Below are 17,956 nucleotides of genomic sequence, written 5' to 3' on the forward strand. Positions count from 1 at the left end.
GAAAGCTCTCCCATCTATACACAGGCAGAAGTGGCTCCTCAGAATTAGTGAAAGGGCAGCCTCCGAAGCCAGGATGGGCTCCGCAGAGCCTTGCCAACTGGCTGAGAGCCTGTCCTTCCCCCGGCTGCATGACAGCAGATGCTGCAAGCTGGAACATAAATGCAGGCATCTGTCCTCCAGCGGGGATGAGGGGCTCCAAATGCAGACAGTACCTCAAGCAAGCTGTCGCCCACCAGAGCCACGAGCAGCTGGTGTGACTGACGCTCGCGCACCAGGGCCGCATTCTCTGAGGCGTACATGGAGGTGAAGTCGAACATGGCCACGTCGGGCTGCCCGTAATGGTTCATGGCGAAGTCTAAAGATGGCAGCTGGTAATTGGTGGCGAAGTCTGCAGCTTCGCGAGCGTAGGAGAGCAGGTTGTCCTGGTTTACGTTCTCGGCACGCAGCAGCATCTCTGTGTCAATGTAGTCCTGTGGGGAGACCAGGAGCACAGTGCAGCACTCGGCCCCTCGGAAGAGCAGGGACTCATACCCACTTCTTTGCAAAAGGACTTGGAGTGAGTTTGTACAGTGAAGCTAATCAAAACAGACATAGAAAATCGGGGCCAAGGGAATAGAAAGGAACCACATGAGCCATCTGCGAGGGTTAAAAGAGTGGTGATTAAGCATCAAATTTGGCTTGGAGCTTCCTGGCATCCAAGACAGAAGAGAAATGTGATATATCACAGGGCTTCCCTTATCAGAAAGAAGGAAGCATAGAAATTCCCTAGGGGAGGAGTGTTTTCCTGGCACTAAATTCTAAAAGAATTGTCTCACATAGGAATTTCGACAGAGAACATTGTGTTGTAATGAACAGCGTACTCAATAACGTTCTTGAGGCAAATATAGAAGCATATTTCATATGGCTGGTTCTTGTGATAACTTTCAATAAAACTAAAAGGTAAAAAAGCAAGTGAGGAAGAGTGATTTCATAATGGACTAAGCTAAGTTAACGTGGTCCAGATATGCTGCGTTCAGTGGTCAGACAAGACCAGAACAGAGATGGCTGCTTGGCAGAACTCTCAAACTTTCTCTCCACAATCAGCTACCCCTTTTCTCGACAGGCTGAGGGCTGCTCAGGGCCCTGCTTTGGTCTTACAGTGTTAATTGTTTTACCTCCCTGCTGCTGGGGCTGGGGACGGCAGGGAGCAGGGGAGAAGAACTCTAAGCTTAGAGGACTAGGATATTCATCCTGGAGGGACACCGGCAATGAACTGTGGGACGTCTCCCAGAGTCAAATCTGCTCATCGTGCAGCTAAAGAAATGGAAAGACTATCTTTCTCAAAAGGTGACACAGAAAGCGCACATCCCAGGATGGCGGGGGGAGAGGGCAGAGGCGAGTGTGTAAGACCAACACAGGCCTTGGGGTCACCGAGAGTGACAAGTCAAATTCCACCTCTGCTGTTTAGTAACTGCGCAAATTGAGAAGAGTTATTGAGCTCTTCCGAGCTTCTCCTTTCTTATTCGTAAAATAAGAATAACACCACCAATCCACGGAGCCTTGGGAGGACCAAGTGAGACTGTCCTCAGGTCAGAGTGAGACGTGAAATCCCAGCCCTGTGCCTGCACATGGGAAGTGCTCAGTGAAGGAACTCCTGTTCCCAACAAGTCACGATGGCACAAAACACAGCACGAGGTTGAAGCGCATCCTGGACCCACCCAAGGCATCCCAAGGGCATCTACAAAGGTCTCAGAAGGCACAGCCTCATCTATAAAGAGTGACCGATGGTGTCAACTTCCTACAGAGTGACCGACTGTGTTGATTTTCCACAAAGAGAGTGAAGGAACTGTCAATTTTCTATAACCAGAGTGACCAACTGTGTCAATTTTCTCAAGGCCATGATTTCAAACACCCTGTTTTGGAAATTCTAACATTTCCACATCCAAACCACATCACCCAGATGCAGCCAGCACTGACCCCAGAGCCCTTTATCAGGTCACGGCGCCCAGGCTGGAGCTCTCCCTTCTTATACCTGTGCCTACAGTCACATGATCACTTCCCGCCCTTGAAGGTGAGGAGACGAGATGGGGAAGAGTGAAGGGAGAGCTCTCAAAATAGCCCCCTCTTCAAAACATGACCCAGCATCCCTGAGGGCCACTGGTGATGGGTGAATGGGGACACTGTGTGATGAAGGCAGCTCCTGGCCCTGAAGCCCCAAGCAGGAGTGTGGGGACTTCGCCAAGGGAGCAGACCCAGGCTGCACAGGGGTGACAGCCCACCTGGCCCAGGGATGCTGGGAGGAGCCATGGGCCCCGCAGGGCAGGAGGGCCCAGGTGAGAGGGTGGACGGCAGAAGCAGAACAGAGGGAGGGTGTGAGAACAAGACCGAGAGAGAAAAACGTGCAAATGGGGCTGTAAGTAAAGCGGACGGGACTGGAAGCAGTTCTAAAGCAAGATCAAGGCAGGGGGATGGTGTGGCCTTCATTTTCCACAGGCCTCGGGTCCTGAAGAGAAGCTGGATCCTGGACAAGAGGTGGGGAGGTGCAGAGGGAAAGCAGCAAAAATGAGCAAGGGGGATGGAATCCAATAGGAAGATAGTCACCCAAGAGTTGAGCTGGAAAGAGACTGTAGCTCAGAGGAGGTCAGGCAAGGCCTGTCCAATGCCTCCAGTGAGTGTGAGCTCAGCATCGGGAGGCCAGCTGCGAGGCGCAACCACCTCACACACCTGGCAACCAAGCTTGCTCCCTCCCACTGTGGCGAAACCAAGCCTGTCGCATGCAGGAATCCTAGTGTGCATGTGCGTGGGCCAGCAGAGGCAGGGTCCTGCGGGAAGGGCCACCCTCCTTGTCGGGGAGAGCAAGATGGACACAGCTGGGAGCCCAGAGGCATGATTTCTTGAGAAGAACTTTCAATCTCCCTTCAGTAGCCATAGAAAGAAGCCCAGAGATCAGCAGGAGGAGATGAGGAAGCAGATCCGTGAGTTATTCAATGAACATTCACCAGCACCTTCTGTGTGCCTCTAGGAAGATGCTGACCCATATGGGGAGAGGAAAACAGAGGACTTGCCATTCCTCCAGGAACAAGAGAAGAAGGTTAATTTAAGAGGCTCCGGGTAGATAGGTCAGCTTGCAGCTTATGCAAAGGCTATAGAGCTCAGCTGGACACCTGGAGACTCAGGCCAGAGCTCCTGAACCAAATGGGTGTCCACTTCTCCCTCATCCAGCCTAAGGCCTCCAATTTCTAGATGAAAGTTTGTGTCTTATACCTAGAGAGCCCTCGGCGCCAGCTTAGAAGATGCTCCTGGAGTCTCTGAGGTGGGAAGGAAGGCCTTGGTGAGGTCAACCGCTGCCCCGGGATCTGCTCCCAGCTCCTCCACAGTCATGAGGGACCAGAGCAAGTCATTCTTGCCCACACCCCTGACATGACAGAGAGCCTGAGATGGAGTATGGCGGGGCTTTGACAACTGCCAAGGAGTTGAGCGACCATGACCACCATATTGTGGCCTGGACAAATGCCCTAGGATATGGAAGGGAACCTTGGTGTTCCACAAGGCTGGAATACTCAGCCAGGGAAACAGGAAACCCAAGTCAAACTTTGTGACTCCCCAGGGGGGACTGGCATAGGCTTCCCAGCCCCTTCTCTGCAAAGGTGTTCCCTGTGCCTGCACGCCTGGATGCTGAGTGGTCCCCCTCTATCTGACACAGGCATCCTGTCAGAGGAGGCAACTTTGGCAGGGAGGTCTGTGGAGCAGAGGGAAGAAGGGGACACCGCGTCGCCTCCCCCAGCCGGGGTCAGCAGTGGGGCACCAGATGTTGAAACCCATCACTCACACAGCTGCTGGCTGTGCTCAGTCAGCTTCATCCCACCCCCACGCCCCCATTCACAGCCTCCTGTCCGGCAACTCAGGCTCTCAGCAAAGACCTGAGCTGATGTGGAGGAGGCCCAGGGGAGGGCTGGGTTACTAATGCCGCCCGGCTGGCTGCCAGCACAAGCTGGCGAGGGGACAGGCACATTCTTCTCTGACAAGCAGCAATGAATGGGCACCGTGCTGCCTGGGCTATAGGCCGACACCGGAGAGCAGGCTGACCTCAGGCTGCACGATCCTTATCTTGAGGCTACAGCAGGAGCAGTGGCAGGAACAGGGACTCTGGAAGGGTTGAAACCCAACCAAAGAAGATTCCAGCCTGGGGCCCACCTCTCCACATGCTCCTTCCTTCCAACCCTGCTCCCTGTTTAAGCACGAAGATGAGAAGGCCAGGAGGCCAGCAGGACAAAGAAGCACGTGTCCAAACCAGGCAGGAGTGATGGGGGGAATCCACACACCCAGTACGTGCCAGGTGCCCTGTGTATGTTTTTTAATTTACTCCTCCCAACTACCCATTCAGACAGAAACTATTATTCCTATTCTGTAGATGAGAAGACTGAGGCACAGAAAGGTTAAGCAGCTTAGTCACAGTGCTTAGTTCATATGTGACAGAGCCAAGATTCCACTTGTCTTTTTGACTGCAAGAACAGTGAGCTTTGCCCCGTACCACGACAAGGGGGCCACAGCATGAAATTCACAAGTGAAAGTGTCTCTGTGTCCCACTAGGACAAGGAGCCATTTGCTTCCAGATGACGTGTGACCTCCCAGAAAAGGGGCAGGGTGAATGAGCTGTGGGGAAGGAAGAGACTCAGCTGATCTCTAGGGGGAGAGGACCTACACTGACGCCTGGATAAGGGTCGCAGCGCCCCCACTCGACCCCCCCAGGTCTGCAGAAACACCTCTGCAACACCTTCATCCAACACTGATGCAACACCAAGGAGAAGGAAGTTAGCGGGCGGCAGTCCCTTCCCTCCTCCCCGCTCCTTGTTCAGTCTCTGGCGGGACAACATCTGCTCGCACACTTGCTGATGCTGCCAGCCCAGGTCACAAAGGGAGAGACAGTCAGGACATCACAGCCAAGAGATACGTACATTAATGATGACACCTTTGTCAAGCAGGCTCTGCTTCTTGGCAGTCATGACGAAATAGTGGGTGGAGTCCTTGTAGTAAACAATGTTCTCTAGGTCAATCCCTGAAAAGAGAAGCGATCAGACTCAGCATCACTTCCTGCATGCCTGCTGTGTGCCAGGAGCTCTGCTTTACCTCCTTACAGGTCTCACTATTTACCTGCAGAGTATTCACGTTAGACAAGTTTTAAGACATACAAGGCCGGAGAAGATAAAACCGAGTGCCAGAATTTACCCAAGTCAACAGAGCTAGCTGTTGTAGTCCCACAAAGACACTCTTCTTTTTCAATTGAGATATAATTGACATACAACAATGTGTAAGTTTAAGGTGTAGAACATGTTGATACATTTATATACTGCAATATGATTAAGGCACCATTTCTGTGAAAACTCATAAAGTCCTTAGGGGCTGTGGACCAGTGTTTGCAAGGTAGAGCTGAGTAAGTGCTGTTCACGGCATGGTGCTAAGCAAAGACAGAGCCAGGATTTGAACCCCAGCCTGTCTGATTCCAAGTCCTACTCACTGTGCCCTTTGTGCGGCCAGTGATGCAAAGAGCTGTGTGAATTCCCAAAGACTATGCTAAGTGATGTTTCTACCATTCCCCTGCTGTGTATGAAAACCCAGGTGCCCCAGTAGGAACAGCTGGGCTTAAAGGGCTGGGTTGTGTCTCTTGACACTTTCCACCAGTTGCAAAACACTTTATAGACTAGGTTCCTGCATTTAAAACAACACTGTGTGATGACAGCTTAGCTTAGTGGTTCTCAAAGTGGGGGGTGTGGCCAGAAGCAACAGCATCACCTGAGAACTTAGTCGAAATGCAAATGATCAGGGCCGCACCCCGGACCTATTGAACGGCAACTCCAGGGGTAGGGCTGGCAGTCTGTGCTTTAACAAGCCCTACAGGGGATTCTGATCCACGATCAGGTCTCAGAACCTCTGGTTTAGCTTCTTTGAAGGGAGAGAGAGGTGCACGGCAACTCAGCAGTCAACACAGAGGCGTGCTGGGTAACCATAGGAACTCCTTTATTACCGTTAAATAGAAAACAGCCATCAATGCAGAGGGCCCCCCAGAGAATCAGAGGAAGTTCATTGCTGTCACTGTGTGGGGGCACGGTTGTGAAACAATGACCAAAGGTGACGACCACAGCAAAGTGTAAAGGAAGCTCATTGAGACATTTGGAAAAACACGCTCAATGTCCTGTCATAATTTAGATTTGGCGGCTTAAGTATTTATTTTCTTGGTATTTAAGGGGAAGGGAGGGTTGAAGAATTCTTAAATCATTCAAAAGCACATAATATGCTGGAAGGAAATACTTTTTTAATAAAATACTGCAACCATGGTGAAACTCAGAGGGTCATGCGATGGGCACTCATCCCTTGGCCAGCGAGAGGCATAGTCTGGCTCTGTAACAAACCCCATTCCTAGAAAACTATCCTAAAGAAATAATCCAGCAGAAGCAGCTTTATCTGTAACCATAAATAACTGAAAGATCTAAATCAGAGGTCAGCAAATCTATTCTGGAAAGGGCCAGAGAGTCAATATTTGGGGCTCTGAGGGCCATCCAGGCTGTGTGGCACCCACTCCTGGTGGAGCAGCCATAGGTAACAATGTCAACAAATGAGGGTGGACGCATTCCAGTAAACCCTCATTTACGGACATTGAAACTTGACTTCCATGTAGTTTTCAATTTGTCACAAAATATTCTTCTTCTTTTGGTTTTTCTTCAGCCATTCAAAATATGAGAACCATTCTTAGCTGGAAGGCAATACAAAAACACGTGGCCACCCACAGTTTGCCAACCCGTGGTTGAAATGTTTCCGCAGTGACAGTATATCCACTTAATGAGCTATTCTGCCCAAACTGACCATCAGCAGGACTAGGTTGCAATACGGTCAATATTTGAAATGTGACGCTGAATGAGAAAAGCAGACTGACAAAGAGCACTGACACTGATGACAGCCAGAACTATGTAAACAGAAAGGATGCAGGTGGAAAATTACAGAAAAGCAGTATACGAAAATGAAGACTAAGCCTGCTAGGTGGTGCTAGGTGTGGGGGATTTATTTTTAGTATAAAGATTTTATTTAACGTTGTTACAATGCCTTTTCAAGGAAAAATATATATTTTTTAAATCAGGTTAAAAAGAAAGGAAAAAAAAAATCTGGAATTTACTTAATTGGAAGCAGGCGTTTTATCCCTCTTTCCTTCACTCTGCTTTACTTTTCCCCACCAGCCTTATAGACCCGTAAGGCATTAGTTCTTTGTTTATTGATGGTCTCCAGCTCAGTGAGGGGTCTTGTTTGTTTTGCCCACTGCTCTATCTCATGTCCTTGAACAGCATCTAGTGCAGGGCATTCAATAGACACTTGCTGAGTAAATAAATGAATACCTTCTTTTCTCAAGGCCCACAACTGGGGGACAACCGATGCCCCTGAGTCAGCGGCAGGTTCCCCTGGCATCCCTGGACGTCCCCCAGGGGGAAGGGCCACTGGCACACTGCACAAAGGCACCCACGCTTCTTCGAGGACCACCCCCAGGTTACTGACTCCCCACTCAGAGCGCTCCCTGAATCTCACACTCACCTCGGGCACAGACCGACCAGCCTGCATTAGGATGGTTTATGTGGGAGTCCCTTTCTGGACAGGAAGCCACTTCGGAAGGGGATGGTGTGAACCTCGACTTTGTATCCCAGGATTTTCAGTACTAGCTCATATGGGCACTCAATAAATGTCTCTGAGTAAATAAAAGTTTATCTATTTTCATGGACAACATCTAGAACTTTCCCTCCAGAATCCCTCTTGTCCTTGAAGGAATCCATTATTATCCTGAGAAGAAATCCCTGTTTCCACTTTATGGGAGTCCCCTGGTTCCCAGAGCCGGGACAGCCAGCTGCTCCTCTGCACATGTTAGGACTCATGGACAATGGCCTGGTTTGGAGAAAGGTGAAGGTCCCACCTGTTTCTTCTTTAAGGTCCTGAAAGAATTTCTGATTGAAGATGAAAGCCACGCCACTAATCTCTTCCACCTTGGCCTCAGCTGTGCTGTTTCTGTTTATGAAGTTGGCGGTGATGGCAATAGCCAGCTTCCCACGGAATTCTTTTCTTCTGAACCCTGCGTGAGGAGAAGGGAAAAAGTGGGTCTTTCTTCTGCATTTGGCATGGAAACTGAAAACGATTACTGAGAGAGCTATTCTCAGGCGCCCCACAGGCCAGGGAAACCAGAATTCTGGATCTCTAGAGAACAGGGGCAGGCAGAAAGGCCGAAGTCTATACCCGAGGAAGAAACACATTGCCAGCCTTTCTCAGCCAGGGGGACTCTTTCCTTTCCTAAAATCTATTGGACCAATTCTCCTAACTAGGCTTCAACAAACAAGGCTAACACCGTCTTCTCCAACAGGCAATCACAGGGCTCATCCTTTTACAGACTGTTGCTAGGAACTCATGAAAGACCCACATGCACCTTAAACTTACACAATGCTACTTTATTAGCATCTTTCATGATTTTTTTTTCCCCTTTGAAAAGTGGGATTTTGAGATTGAATTCCCACAGCACAGAGATTTTAACAAATTTTCTGTCTCCAGTCCCAGCGACTGGCACTTAGTACACAATAAATGTCTAATGAATAGGTGGTATTCTAACTTGCAATTAATTTGGTACAATGATTCCTCAGGGTTCTTATAGTTTTCAATGATTTACATTGAAATTGCTTTTTAATGGCAGTAAGAATTCTGCATGCAATTACAATGTGGGTCCCCCACCCCCACCAACAACAAGCAATTCTAGGACACCAGCTGGGTGTCCTACAATTCAACTCAATTCTGATGCTATCTACCCGGAGATAGTATCAGATTCCACAGTCCCACAAGACTGCCCCCACTCCAGATGCCAATCGCAAGACTATGTTGTCGCCTGAGCTTCTGACCGACCCGCTATAAATTGGAGGTTCCAAGGACCCCCTTTCTTGGCTTCAATTAATTTGCTAGAGCAGTTTAAAGAACTCAGAGAAACATTTTACTTACTAGATAACTCAAGAACAACCAGATGGAGAGACGCATAGGGCAAGGTATGGGGAAGGGGCTTGGAGCTTCCATGTCCTCTTGGATCACACCACTCTCCCCAAATCTCCATGTGTTCACCAACCCGGAAGCTCTCCAAACCCTCTCCTTTTGGGTTTTCACGGAGGCTTCAATATACAGGCAGGATTGATTAAGTCACTGGCCTTTGGTGACTGGACTCAATCTCCCCCCTCACCTCCCAGAAGGTCAGGGGGTGGGATTGCAAGTTCCAAACCTCTAATCGCACAGCTGGCTCTCCTGGCAACCAGTCCCTCCATCTTTAAGGGATTTCTAAAAGACACCTTATTATCATAAACTCAGTTGTGATGGAAAGAGGCTTGTTATGAATAACAAGGAACCCATTTCACCTTTATGGCTCTGAAACGATTTCAGGAACTGAGGACAAGAGACCAAATATTGCAACAAAAGATGCTCCCATTGCTCTTATCGCTCAGGAAATTGCAAGGGTTTTGGGAGCTCTATGCCAGAAAGGGGACAAAGACCAAACACATATTTCTTATTATCACTCACAACACCACAGGCAGCCACACAGAGGATCACAAGCCAGCGGTCACATTTCAATGGACCATCTTCCTAGTCCCCTTTCTTTACAGCATCTGACTAGTCCTTGGTCCTGAATTTTGCCTCTGCCCTGGATACTGCTGTTTACTTTGCCTAACTCAAGGCACTCATCGCACTAGCAGACTCGCTGGACATGACCTTTGTCTGCTGCCACCTTTGGGAATTCCCCTCACCTTTGCTGTCCTCATGCTGATTCTCAGACTTCTTTGTCAAAAATCCCTCTAACTAACAGTCTTGGGTTTCTATTCAACACTGCCTCCTTGAAGTCACTCACTAGACCTTTGTGAAAATAGTCAGAAATGGCCATTATTCTCTAGTCTAGTATTTCTCAACCGGGTGCTTTGGCAAAGTGTGGAGACATTTCTGGTTGCCACAGCTGGGGTGTTACTGGTGTCTACTGGGAGGAGGCCAGGGATGCTGCTAAGTATCCTACAATGCACAGGACAGCTCCCACGACAAAGAATGGACCAAAATGTCAATAACCCCAACTGAGAAACCCTGCTCTAGTGTACTTACTTGGTCCTAAGTTGCTCAAATGGCTCTCCTCCTTCCCACCCTTCTTTTCACGTTCATGAAATGCCAAACCATACTCAAGAAGAGTGTGGATCTGGGATTTTCAAGTATTCAGATTTACAGTTTTCCCAAACCATCAAAATGGCCCCATAAGCTCTAACAGCACAATATTCTGGTTGGCAGCTTAAACCTTCTTTGTCAGACATTGGTTATTGATTGCAGGGGGTGGGGGAGTAGGTATGGAAGTGAAGAGAGGAAGGGAGCACTGGCTGCAGAGCAGGTGGGAAGGGCCTTGGCTAGGCAGACCACACATTCTGAATTCTCTAAGACCAGACGTACTTTAGGGAGTGTGTTCTGTCCTCAGAGAAGGCGTCCTCCCAGTCAGACATCCACAGCCTACAGCTCTTCAGCAGGGCAAGCTCAAAAAGCAGACCTGTCCCTGGTCTAAGAGATGCCATGTGGGACCACTTTGTCTAAAACCCATGGTCTCAAATTAGCACAGTTAATGCAAATTAGTACAACCTGTGCACCAATTAATCTTGAGGCTGGGATGGAGGTGACTGAGGGCATTTCCTGGCAATGGGGCTCCTCTCTCAACCTGACCAGATCCTACCCCAAGAAAACATGTTATGCTTCCAGATTTAGAACTCAGAGAAGCATGGTTTTGCACCTTGACAGTCTGGACAAAACTGATCTTATTGTCCAGCAGTGAATGTGCTTGAAAGTTATGAAAAGTGACGCCCTCCTCCTTCTGGAATTATACTTGACAGTAAACTAATGCCATCAATACATAAAAAGTGGTTATCTTAGTTAGATGGAGTATGAAAGTGCTCAGCACCATGGCTTGCACACTGGCAGGTGCTCAATAAATGTATGTTGATGTTTTCTTTTAATTTTCATGGCACTTTAGCTTTATAAAGCATTTTTACATATGAGTCCTTTCCCAGCCCTTGTAACAATGCTTGAGAGAGCTCTATTATCCACACCTACAGTTGGGAAAATGGAGGTTCAGAGAGAATTAAATAGCTGTTCTCAACACTCAGCCTCAGGCATGGCAGGGTGGTCTGCTCTTCTATCAAGACCGCCATCCAGCTTTGGCACCTGTCATCTTGCCCTCCCTTCATCCCCTTTCCGATACACCCCCTCCACTTCCCTCCCCCCCATCCTCAGCCCCAAGAAGAGTCTTCACCTTCCAGCGTGTTCCTGCGGCCATCGGCGCCGATGATGACATCAAACTCAAACTCCGACAGAGAGTGGTCTGCGGGGAGAAATTCTGCCCGCCAGCCAATTTCTACCAGGACAGAAAAAGGAGATGAGTTGGTAGAGAGAGGTGGGAGGAGAGAGTGAATATACCCGCTCTGTGCTGGCCATGAGAAATGGACCATGCCACCAGGTATAGGAACCCCGGACAGAGATTCCGGAGGAATGACCAGCTGTCCAGATTCACACTGGAATCGGGAGTCCTTCTGGCTTTAGTTTCCATTCAATCCAGGACAAGGTAAATCAGCAGCGCCAACTCTATGCCTGGTTTTACAGGTTTCCACAAAGGCTGGGAGTCTATCTTTACTGATTCTCAAACCAGTCTTACTTGCCCCTTATTTTTTTCAACAGATTCCACCAAGTTCTCTTCATATTCTCCCACATTCCTCAGTGCCCTCCCATTGCTTAACAGACCCAAAGGGATGTTCAGGGTGTAATGAACCAGCTTGAATTCCTACTTCATTCTGTTAAAAAATCTTTTGTGGTGCGGTACACGTCTCTTACAAAACCATTTTCAGGTGAAATGTTGCTGCTTCCCCATAATTAGGATTTAATGTCCACTAGAGGTCTGGGAGAGGGTAAGCACACAGGAGTCTCAGAAAGTTAAATATCGGACGCTATCCTGCTCAAAAGCCAACTAACGATTTCCCTAAATTCTCAATATTCTGGGCAGAGGACAGGAGAAATCAGAGTATAGCCTGCGTGTGAAGCTACGAGGTCTCTAACACTCAGCTGGACCCAAAGGGAAAGCCCTGTCCAGGCAGCAGCAGATTTGATAATAAGCAAGATGCAGAGACCTCATGAACAAACTCTCTGACCATGGTGTATATAAAAGACCAGAATTTACATAAACATACTAGAAGGAAAAAGAGAAAAATTAATAAATAGGACATACCTACAATGGGTGAATTTTATGGTTTGTAAATTATACTTCAATAAAGCTTAAAAATATTATATACCAAATAATACTTTGAACATTTATTTCATATTTGCTCTAGAAACTTCACTTTCTTTATTGCATTTGAAAATATATGGGTACAACAAGTGTATCCACATGTCTATGTGGGTACACACACAGCTTGAAGAGCGTGTGAATGAATTTTATCAGATAACTAAATCTATGTCTTTCATCCTACTTACTGATTAGACTTCATTTGTCAAAGTACCGCCTCCTAGTGACAGAGCAACCAAATCACAGGTTTATTGGCTTAATAATAAATCCCCTGGGGACTGAAGAGCAAACCTAAAGTGACAGCAATGGTCAAAAACAGTAAAATATCCTTTGATGGAATTATGCCAAACAACTCCCAATAACTCTTACAGAAGATCCTCTGAAGGATGCAAATGTGATTTCCATTTTGCAATACCTGACTTCTAGACAGAAAAGCAAAATTATACTGTACTTTGAATTTCTTGATCTTCAGGAGGCTCTAGAACCTTCACAAACTCCACATTCACATGGATTTCAACTCCCAAGATCAGGGCCACCTTGAATAGGATGAGCTGCAACTGACGAATACCTATTAGAAAGGGAGAAGAAGAGGGATGAACTGTCAGTAGCAATGCTTGAGTGCCTCCTGTATGCAGAATACTAGATAATCACCACTCAGTGATGTCTGAGCCAGCAATATAGCAACAATGATCATTTCAGAGCACTAATCATGTGCCCAGCACCCTAGGTTTTCTCATTTACCCCTTACAGTGGCCCTTTGGGATACTTTTTCTCATTTTATAGATGAGAAATTGAGGCTCAATGAGGCTAAGTGTCTTGCTCAAGGTCACATACTGGCAAAAGTAGACTGTGGACCCAAATCTGTCTGATTCCAAGACTGTGCTCTGGCTGGTAGAAAATGCTATAATGACGACGGCTTGCTCTTTCCTGCCTCCTTCCAGAGCTGGGCTGAGGGTTTGAAAAAATAAAGATGGAAAGAGGAGTAAGCAAAGAGCCATAAGTCAAGTCAGTGATCCAACGGCTCACTCTGGGGGGGACTGTGCCCATGCTCTCATCCAGGGGAATGGGTGGGCTGTGCAGTCTCCCCACAAAGCTGGGCTCATGGTTCTCCACCTCCTATCCACTCTCTCAAATTCCCCCAGCAAGTGTCACCTCATTTCCCTATATTGTCCCCTGCCATTCGGCACAAATGGGTACGCCTCCAAATATTTTTCTGCAGAGTATGAAGTTTTTTTTCTCCAAGCAATTTTATTGGGATTATAATTGTTTAGAACGTTGTGTAATTTGGGGTATACATTATTGTTTATCAATTTCTGAATACACTTCACCATGCTCACCCCCAGTAGTCTAATTTTTATCCATCACCATACGTATGTGCCCCTTTATCCCTTTCACCCACCCCCCAACCCCCTTCCCCTCTGGTAACCACAAATCTGTTCTCTTTATCGATGTATTTGTTAGAGTGTGAAGTTTGAAACTTTCTTTGGGTCCCTCTGTATTTCGTGGGCTTTGTTCATTTAACATTTATTGAGCATCACAATGTGCCAGGTGCCATGTTAGGCCCAGGAGATGTGGAACACACCCTCTAATGGAGGAAACACAGGTAAATAGAATGGGGCAGGGAAGTGACAGAACAGAGCCTGAGCCACAGTCCTGGAAGCCGGGAGAGGAGGGGCCAAGAACACCAAATCCCACGGAGAGATTAAGGAAGATGAAGACTACAGGAGCCCAGGGCACTTGGGAGTTAGGAAGCTTCTGGAGACCTTGGTGAAAATCTCTTTAGCATAGTGGTAGGGGAGAAGTCAGACTGCACTGGAAGGAAGCATGAATGGAAAGTAGAGACAAAGTCTATATCTACTCTTTCTAGAATAAATACTTTGAAGTAAAGAAACATAACGGGCCATGACAGAGGCAGGAGGGGCAGTGTGAGGTGAGGGGCAGGGGACAAGGAGGGCAGGACACAAGGAGGGCCTAGAGTTGGAGAGGAGGTGCCAGCTCTGCCTCTGACTTGGGATGAGAGGAAGCAATGGGTGCGTGGGTGGGGCGAGAGCGGAGGAAGGCCAGGGGGCTGGTGGGGAGCGCCTGCCAGAGCTTCTTCCCCGGAGCAGAGGAGGGAGGCCATCTGCCAAGAACGAGGAGGCCGTGGTGGAGGTTTGGAACCGCCAAGGTGGGAACTGGAGGAGGATGCTGATGCAGGACAAGCTGAGAACTGCTGAGCATTGCCAAGCACCAGGACACAGCTGAGGCTAGAGAAGACCACGGTGAGTCTGAAAGGAAGCCAGTCAGCTGGGGCTTAAAGAATCCAGTCTGCCTCCTGCTTGGAAGCAGACCTTGGCAGAGGCCTGGCCTCTCATAGTTTCAAGGTTCCTAGTCTCTCTGGTTGCAGCACACAGTAGGTACTCAATAAATTCTCCCTTCCTGCCCTCCCATGGGCGTTGGACCTGCCCTTGACAGTGATCACTCTGAATGTTTGAATCTCGGTTCCAGAGGCCTGCCAGTGTTTCTGCTCACTGGGATATTTCCAAGGACTAGGGGTTATAGGGTGCCCCATCAATGGGGCAGAGAGGAGCTCCTGGCCATCTGGGAAGGCAAACCCAATAGCCCCAGGGCCCTCACGAGGCCTTCTGGTGCCCAGCCCTGCCTCTTAGGAGGTCTTGATGCAAAAATGGTGCTCAGTGTTGTTGTTCTAAATCGGTAACCAACATACATTCTTCTGTGGGTGGTAGGGAACATCCTGAAAGCTGACACTGCAGCTTTCTGGGCAAATCCAGATTTTTCTCCAATGGACTCATAGAATTTACTCATCCCAGACTGAGAATAAACTCCGGGGCCACTGCTGATACATTCTCCTGTATCTGACTAAATTACGCCCTATGTGGTGGTTAATTCTCTTCAGTCACTCCTGCCCAACCCCACACCCTTTTCTCATCAGTTCTTGTCCTCACAGTAGCGCGGCTCTCAGGGTTCCCCTCCCCACCCAGTGGTTGAGAGACTGCAGCTCTGAATTCTGAAGTTTGGGGACCCTGGCTGCTTTGTGATCACCATACACCACTGGATGCAAAGCGTGTCCTGAGGACCCACTACGTGCCAGGCACAGTGACAAGCACATTACAAACTTGACCTCATTTAATCCTCTCAACAATCCTGGCAGGCAGGCCTTAATCACATTTACAGGAGACAAAACTGGGGCGTGAAGAAGGTAAGGAATTTGATCCAAGTCACGCAGAAAATGGACAAGACAGATTCTGGACCCAAATCTGTTCAACCCTTGAACACTCCCCACAGCATTAACCTGCCTGGCTTTCATGGGTCATGGTTGCTAAATATAAAATGGCCAAAGACCTCCTCCCTGTAAAGCATGAGGACAGACGCTACACTCCCAAAGCCCATCTGCACAGACCTTGCCTCAGAGACCCAGGAGGGAGTAATGTCACAGCACAGGGGCCTTGGCACTCACCTGGCCCTACCTTGGCATTCAGGGACGGCCAGGACCTGATATCCACATTCTCTATTGCCCCTCCTTCTCTGGATGAACCCCCATCATGATGCCCTCTCTCTTGCTAAAGTTCAAGGAAACTTGGTGCAGGATCTGTCAGTGTGTCATTCCTCTCTTCTAAAACCTGCCACGGTTCCCCAGAACCAGCAACACAGCATCCAGCTCCTTTATCCCAGAGGCTCGAAAACCCGGCCCATGCAATGGTTTGCTGTGGCTCCCTCTTCTGAACTCCTCTAGCAAGTCTGACTACTCTATTAAAGCACAGTTTATTGTGGACAAAAATCTTGGTAAGTTCTCTGGGAGTGCAGACCAGGTTACTTCTGACTCTCTCTTCGATATTTCATTCATGAATTCAACAGAAGTTTATTGAGCATCCACTATGTGTCAACTACTCTTTTACATCCTGGAGACACTCTGGTGAACAGGACATGCCACGGTCCCTGACCTCATGGTGCTTACAGCCTAGTGGGGCAGAGCAGAGGCCTGCCAGGAGGCACCGGGCAGCCCCTTCACTGAATGTCTGCCAGCTGGATGTGTGGAGGCCCCAGGGACTCGCAAGATGGAACATTCTGGGGACCCCTCAATGTGGAGAGATGTGCCCCACCCAGGGTCAGCCCCCTTCTCGCATGGGGTGCTACCGTTGGCTCCACTCACTGATGTGGTCGATGGAGCCAGCACAGAACTTCCCGTAGAACTTCTTGGCTCCCAGGCTCCGCAGGTCATGGATGGTGAAAGGCCAGAGGTGCAGCACATTGTTCCGGGAGAAGGTGTCCCTCTTCTCCACCACGACCACCTTGGCCCCCAGATAGGCAAGTTCAATGGCAGTGCGCAAACCACACGGTCCTCCCCCAATGATGAGACACTGTGGAGGTGAGAGGGGAGAGAGACACTCAGTGACCTCTAGCATTGTATACACAAACCCCAAGTCAGCAGCGTAACTGAGGAGCAAACTCCGGTTCACACCAACCAACCAGCAAGTGCAAACCGAGCACCTGTTAGGACCTGCCATTCACCCATCCAATGTGCATTCCCTGTGGGTCTACCAGGCACCAGGCACTGGGCCAAGCCCTATAAGGGACCAGAGGTTAAGGGACTTGGGGAGAGGCACAGTGAGATACACGTGAGGTTCCGAGTCAGACTCCACTAGGCTTAAATCCCAGCACTTGACCTCTTAGCTTCCTCATCTGTGAAATGGGTGCATTATTCTTTCCTCATAGGGCTATTGAAAATAAGATTGCTTCTAAAGAGCTTATGGTGCATCTTTGTGACCTTGGATTAGGTGAGAGTTTCTTAGATATGATATCAAAAGCATAAGCAACAAAAGAAAAAAGGTAAATTAGATTTCATCAATTTTAAAAACCTTTGTGCATCAAAGGCCACTATCAAGAAAGTAAAAACATAATTCACAGATGAGAGAAAATATCTACAAATCATATTTCTAATAAGAGACTAGTATCCAAAATATATAAAGAATTTTATGACTCAACAATAAAAAGACAACCCAATTAAAGAATGGGCAGATGAGCTGAATAGACATTTCTTCAAAGAATATATACAAATGGCCAATAAGTACGTGAAAAGATCATTAGCCATCAAGCTGAACATCATTAGCCATCAAGGAAATGCAAATCAAAGCCACAATGAGACACCACCTCATACCCAGTAGGATGACTATAATAAAAAATGCATACAAAAACAAGTGTTGCTGAGGATGTGGAGAAATTGGAAGCTTAAACGTTTCTGGTGGGAATAAAATGGTGTAGATGTTTTGGAACCATTTGGCCATTCCAAAGTTAAACATACAGTTACCATATGACCCAGTAAATCTACTCCTAGGTATATACCCAAGAGAAATGAAAACTTATATCCACACAAAAACTTGTACACGAATGTTCATAACAGCATTATTCATAATTGCCAAAAAATAGAAACAACCCAAACGTCCATGAATTGACGAATAAACAAAATGTGGTATATCCATACAATGGAATGTTATTCAGCTATAAAAAGGAATGAATTGTTGATATATGGATGAACCTTGACAGTGTTACGCTAAACGAAAGAAACCAGACACAAAAATACATAGTGTATGATTCCGTTTACATGAAATGTCCAGAATAGGCACA

At 47.9% G+C, this 17,956-nt stretch overlaps 1 protein-coding gene across 10 annotated transcripts in view; it reads right to left on the bottom strand.

Moving 5' to 3' along the window:
* The window catches only part of MICAL2 (microtubule associated monooxygenase, calponin and LIM domain containing 2), a 220,409-nt gene that overhangs the window by 117,957 nt on the left and 84,496 nt on the right, over positions 1-17,956 (bottom strand). For all 10 annotated transcript variants that reach the window (XM_046685201.1, XM_046685200.1, XM_046685202.1 and 7 more), the window contains 6 exons: positions 16,485-16,692; positions 12,786-12,902; positions 11,312-11,413; positions 7,928-8,083; positions 4,935-5,035; positions 213-470 (listed from right to left, as the gene is read on the bottom strand). In XM_046685201.1, coding sequence (XP_046541157.1) covers positions 213-470; positions 4,935-5,035; positions 7,928-8,083; positions 11,312-11,413; positions 12,786-12,902; positions 16,485-16,692 — 942 coding nt within the window. The remainder of the gene's footprint in view (positions 1-212; positions 471-4,934; positions 5,036-7,927; positions 8,084-11,311; positions 11,414-12,785; positions 12,903-16,484; positions 16,693-17,956) is intronic.

Source organism: Equus quagga, chromosome 14 (genome assembly GCF_021613505.1).
Source record: "Equus quagga isolate Etosha38 chromosome 14, UCLA_HA_Equagga_1.0, whole genome shotgun sequence".
NCBI classification, from domain to species: Eukaryota; Metazoa; Chordata; class Mammalia; order Perissodactyla; family Equidae; genus Equus; species Equus quagga.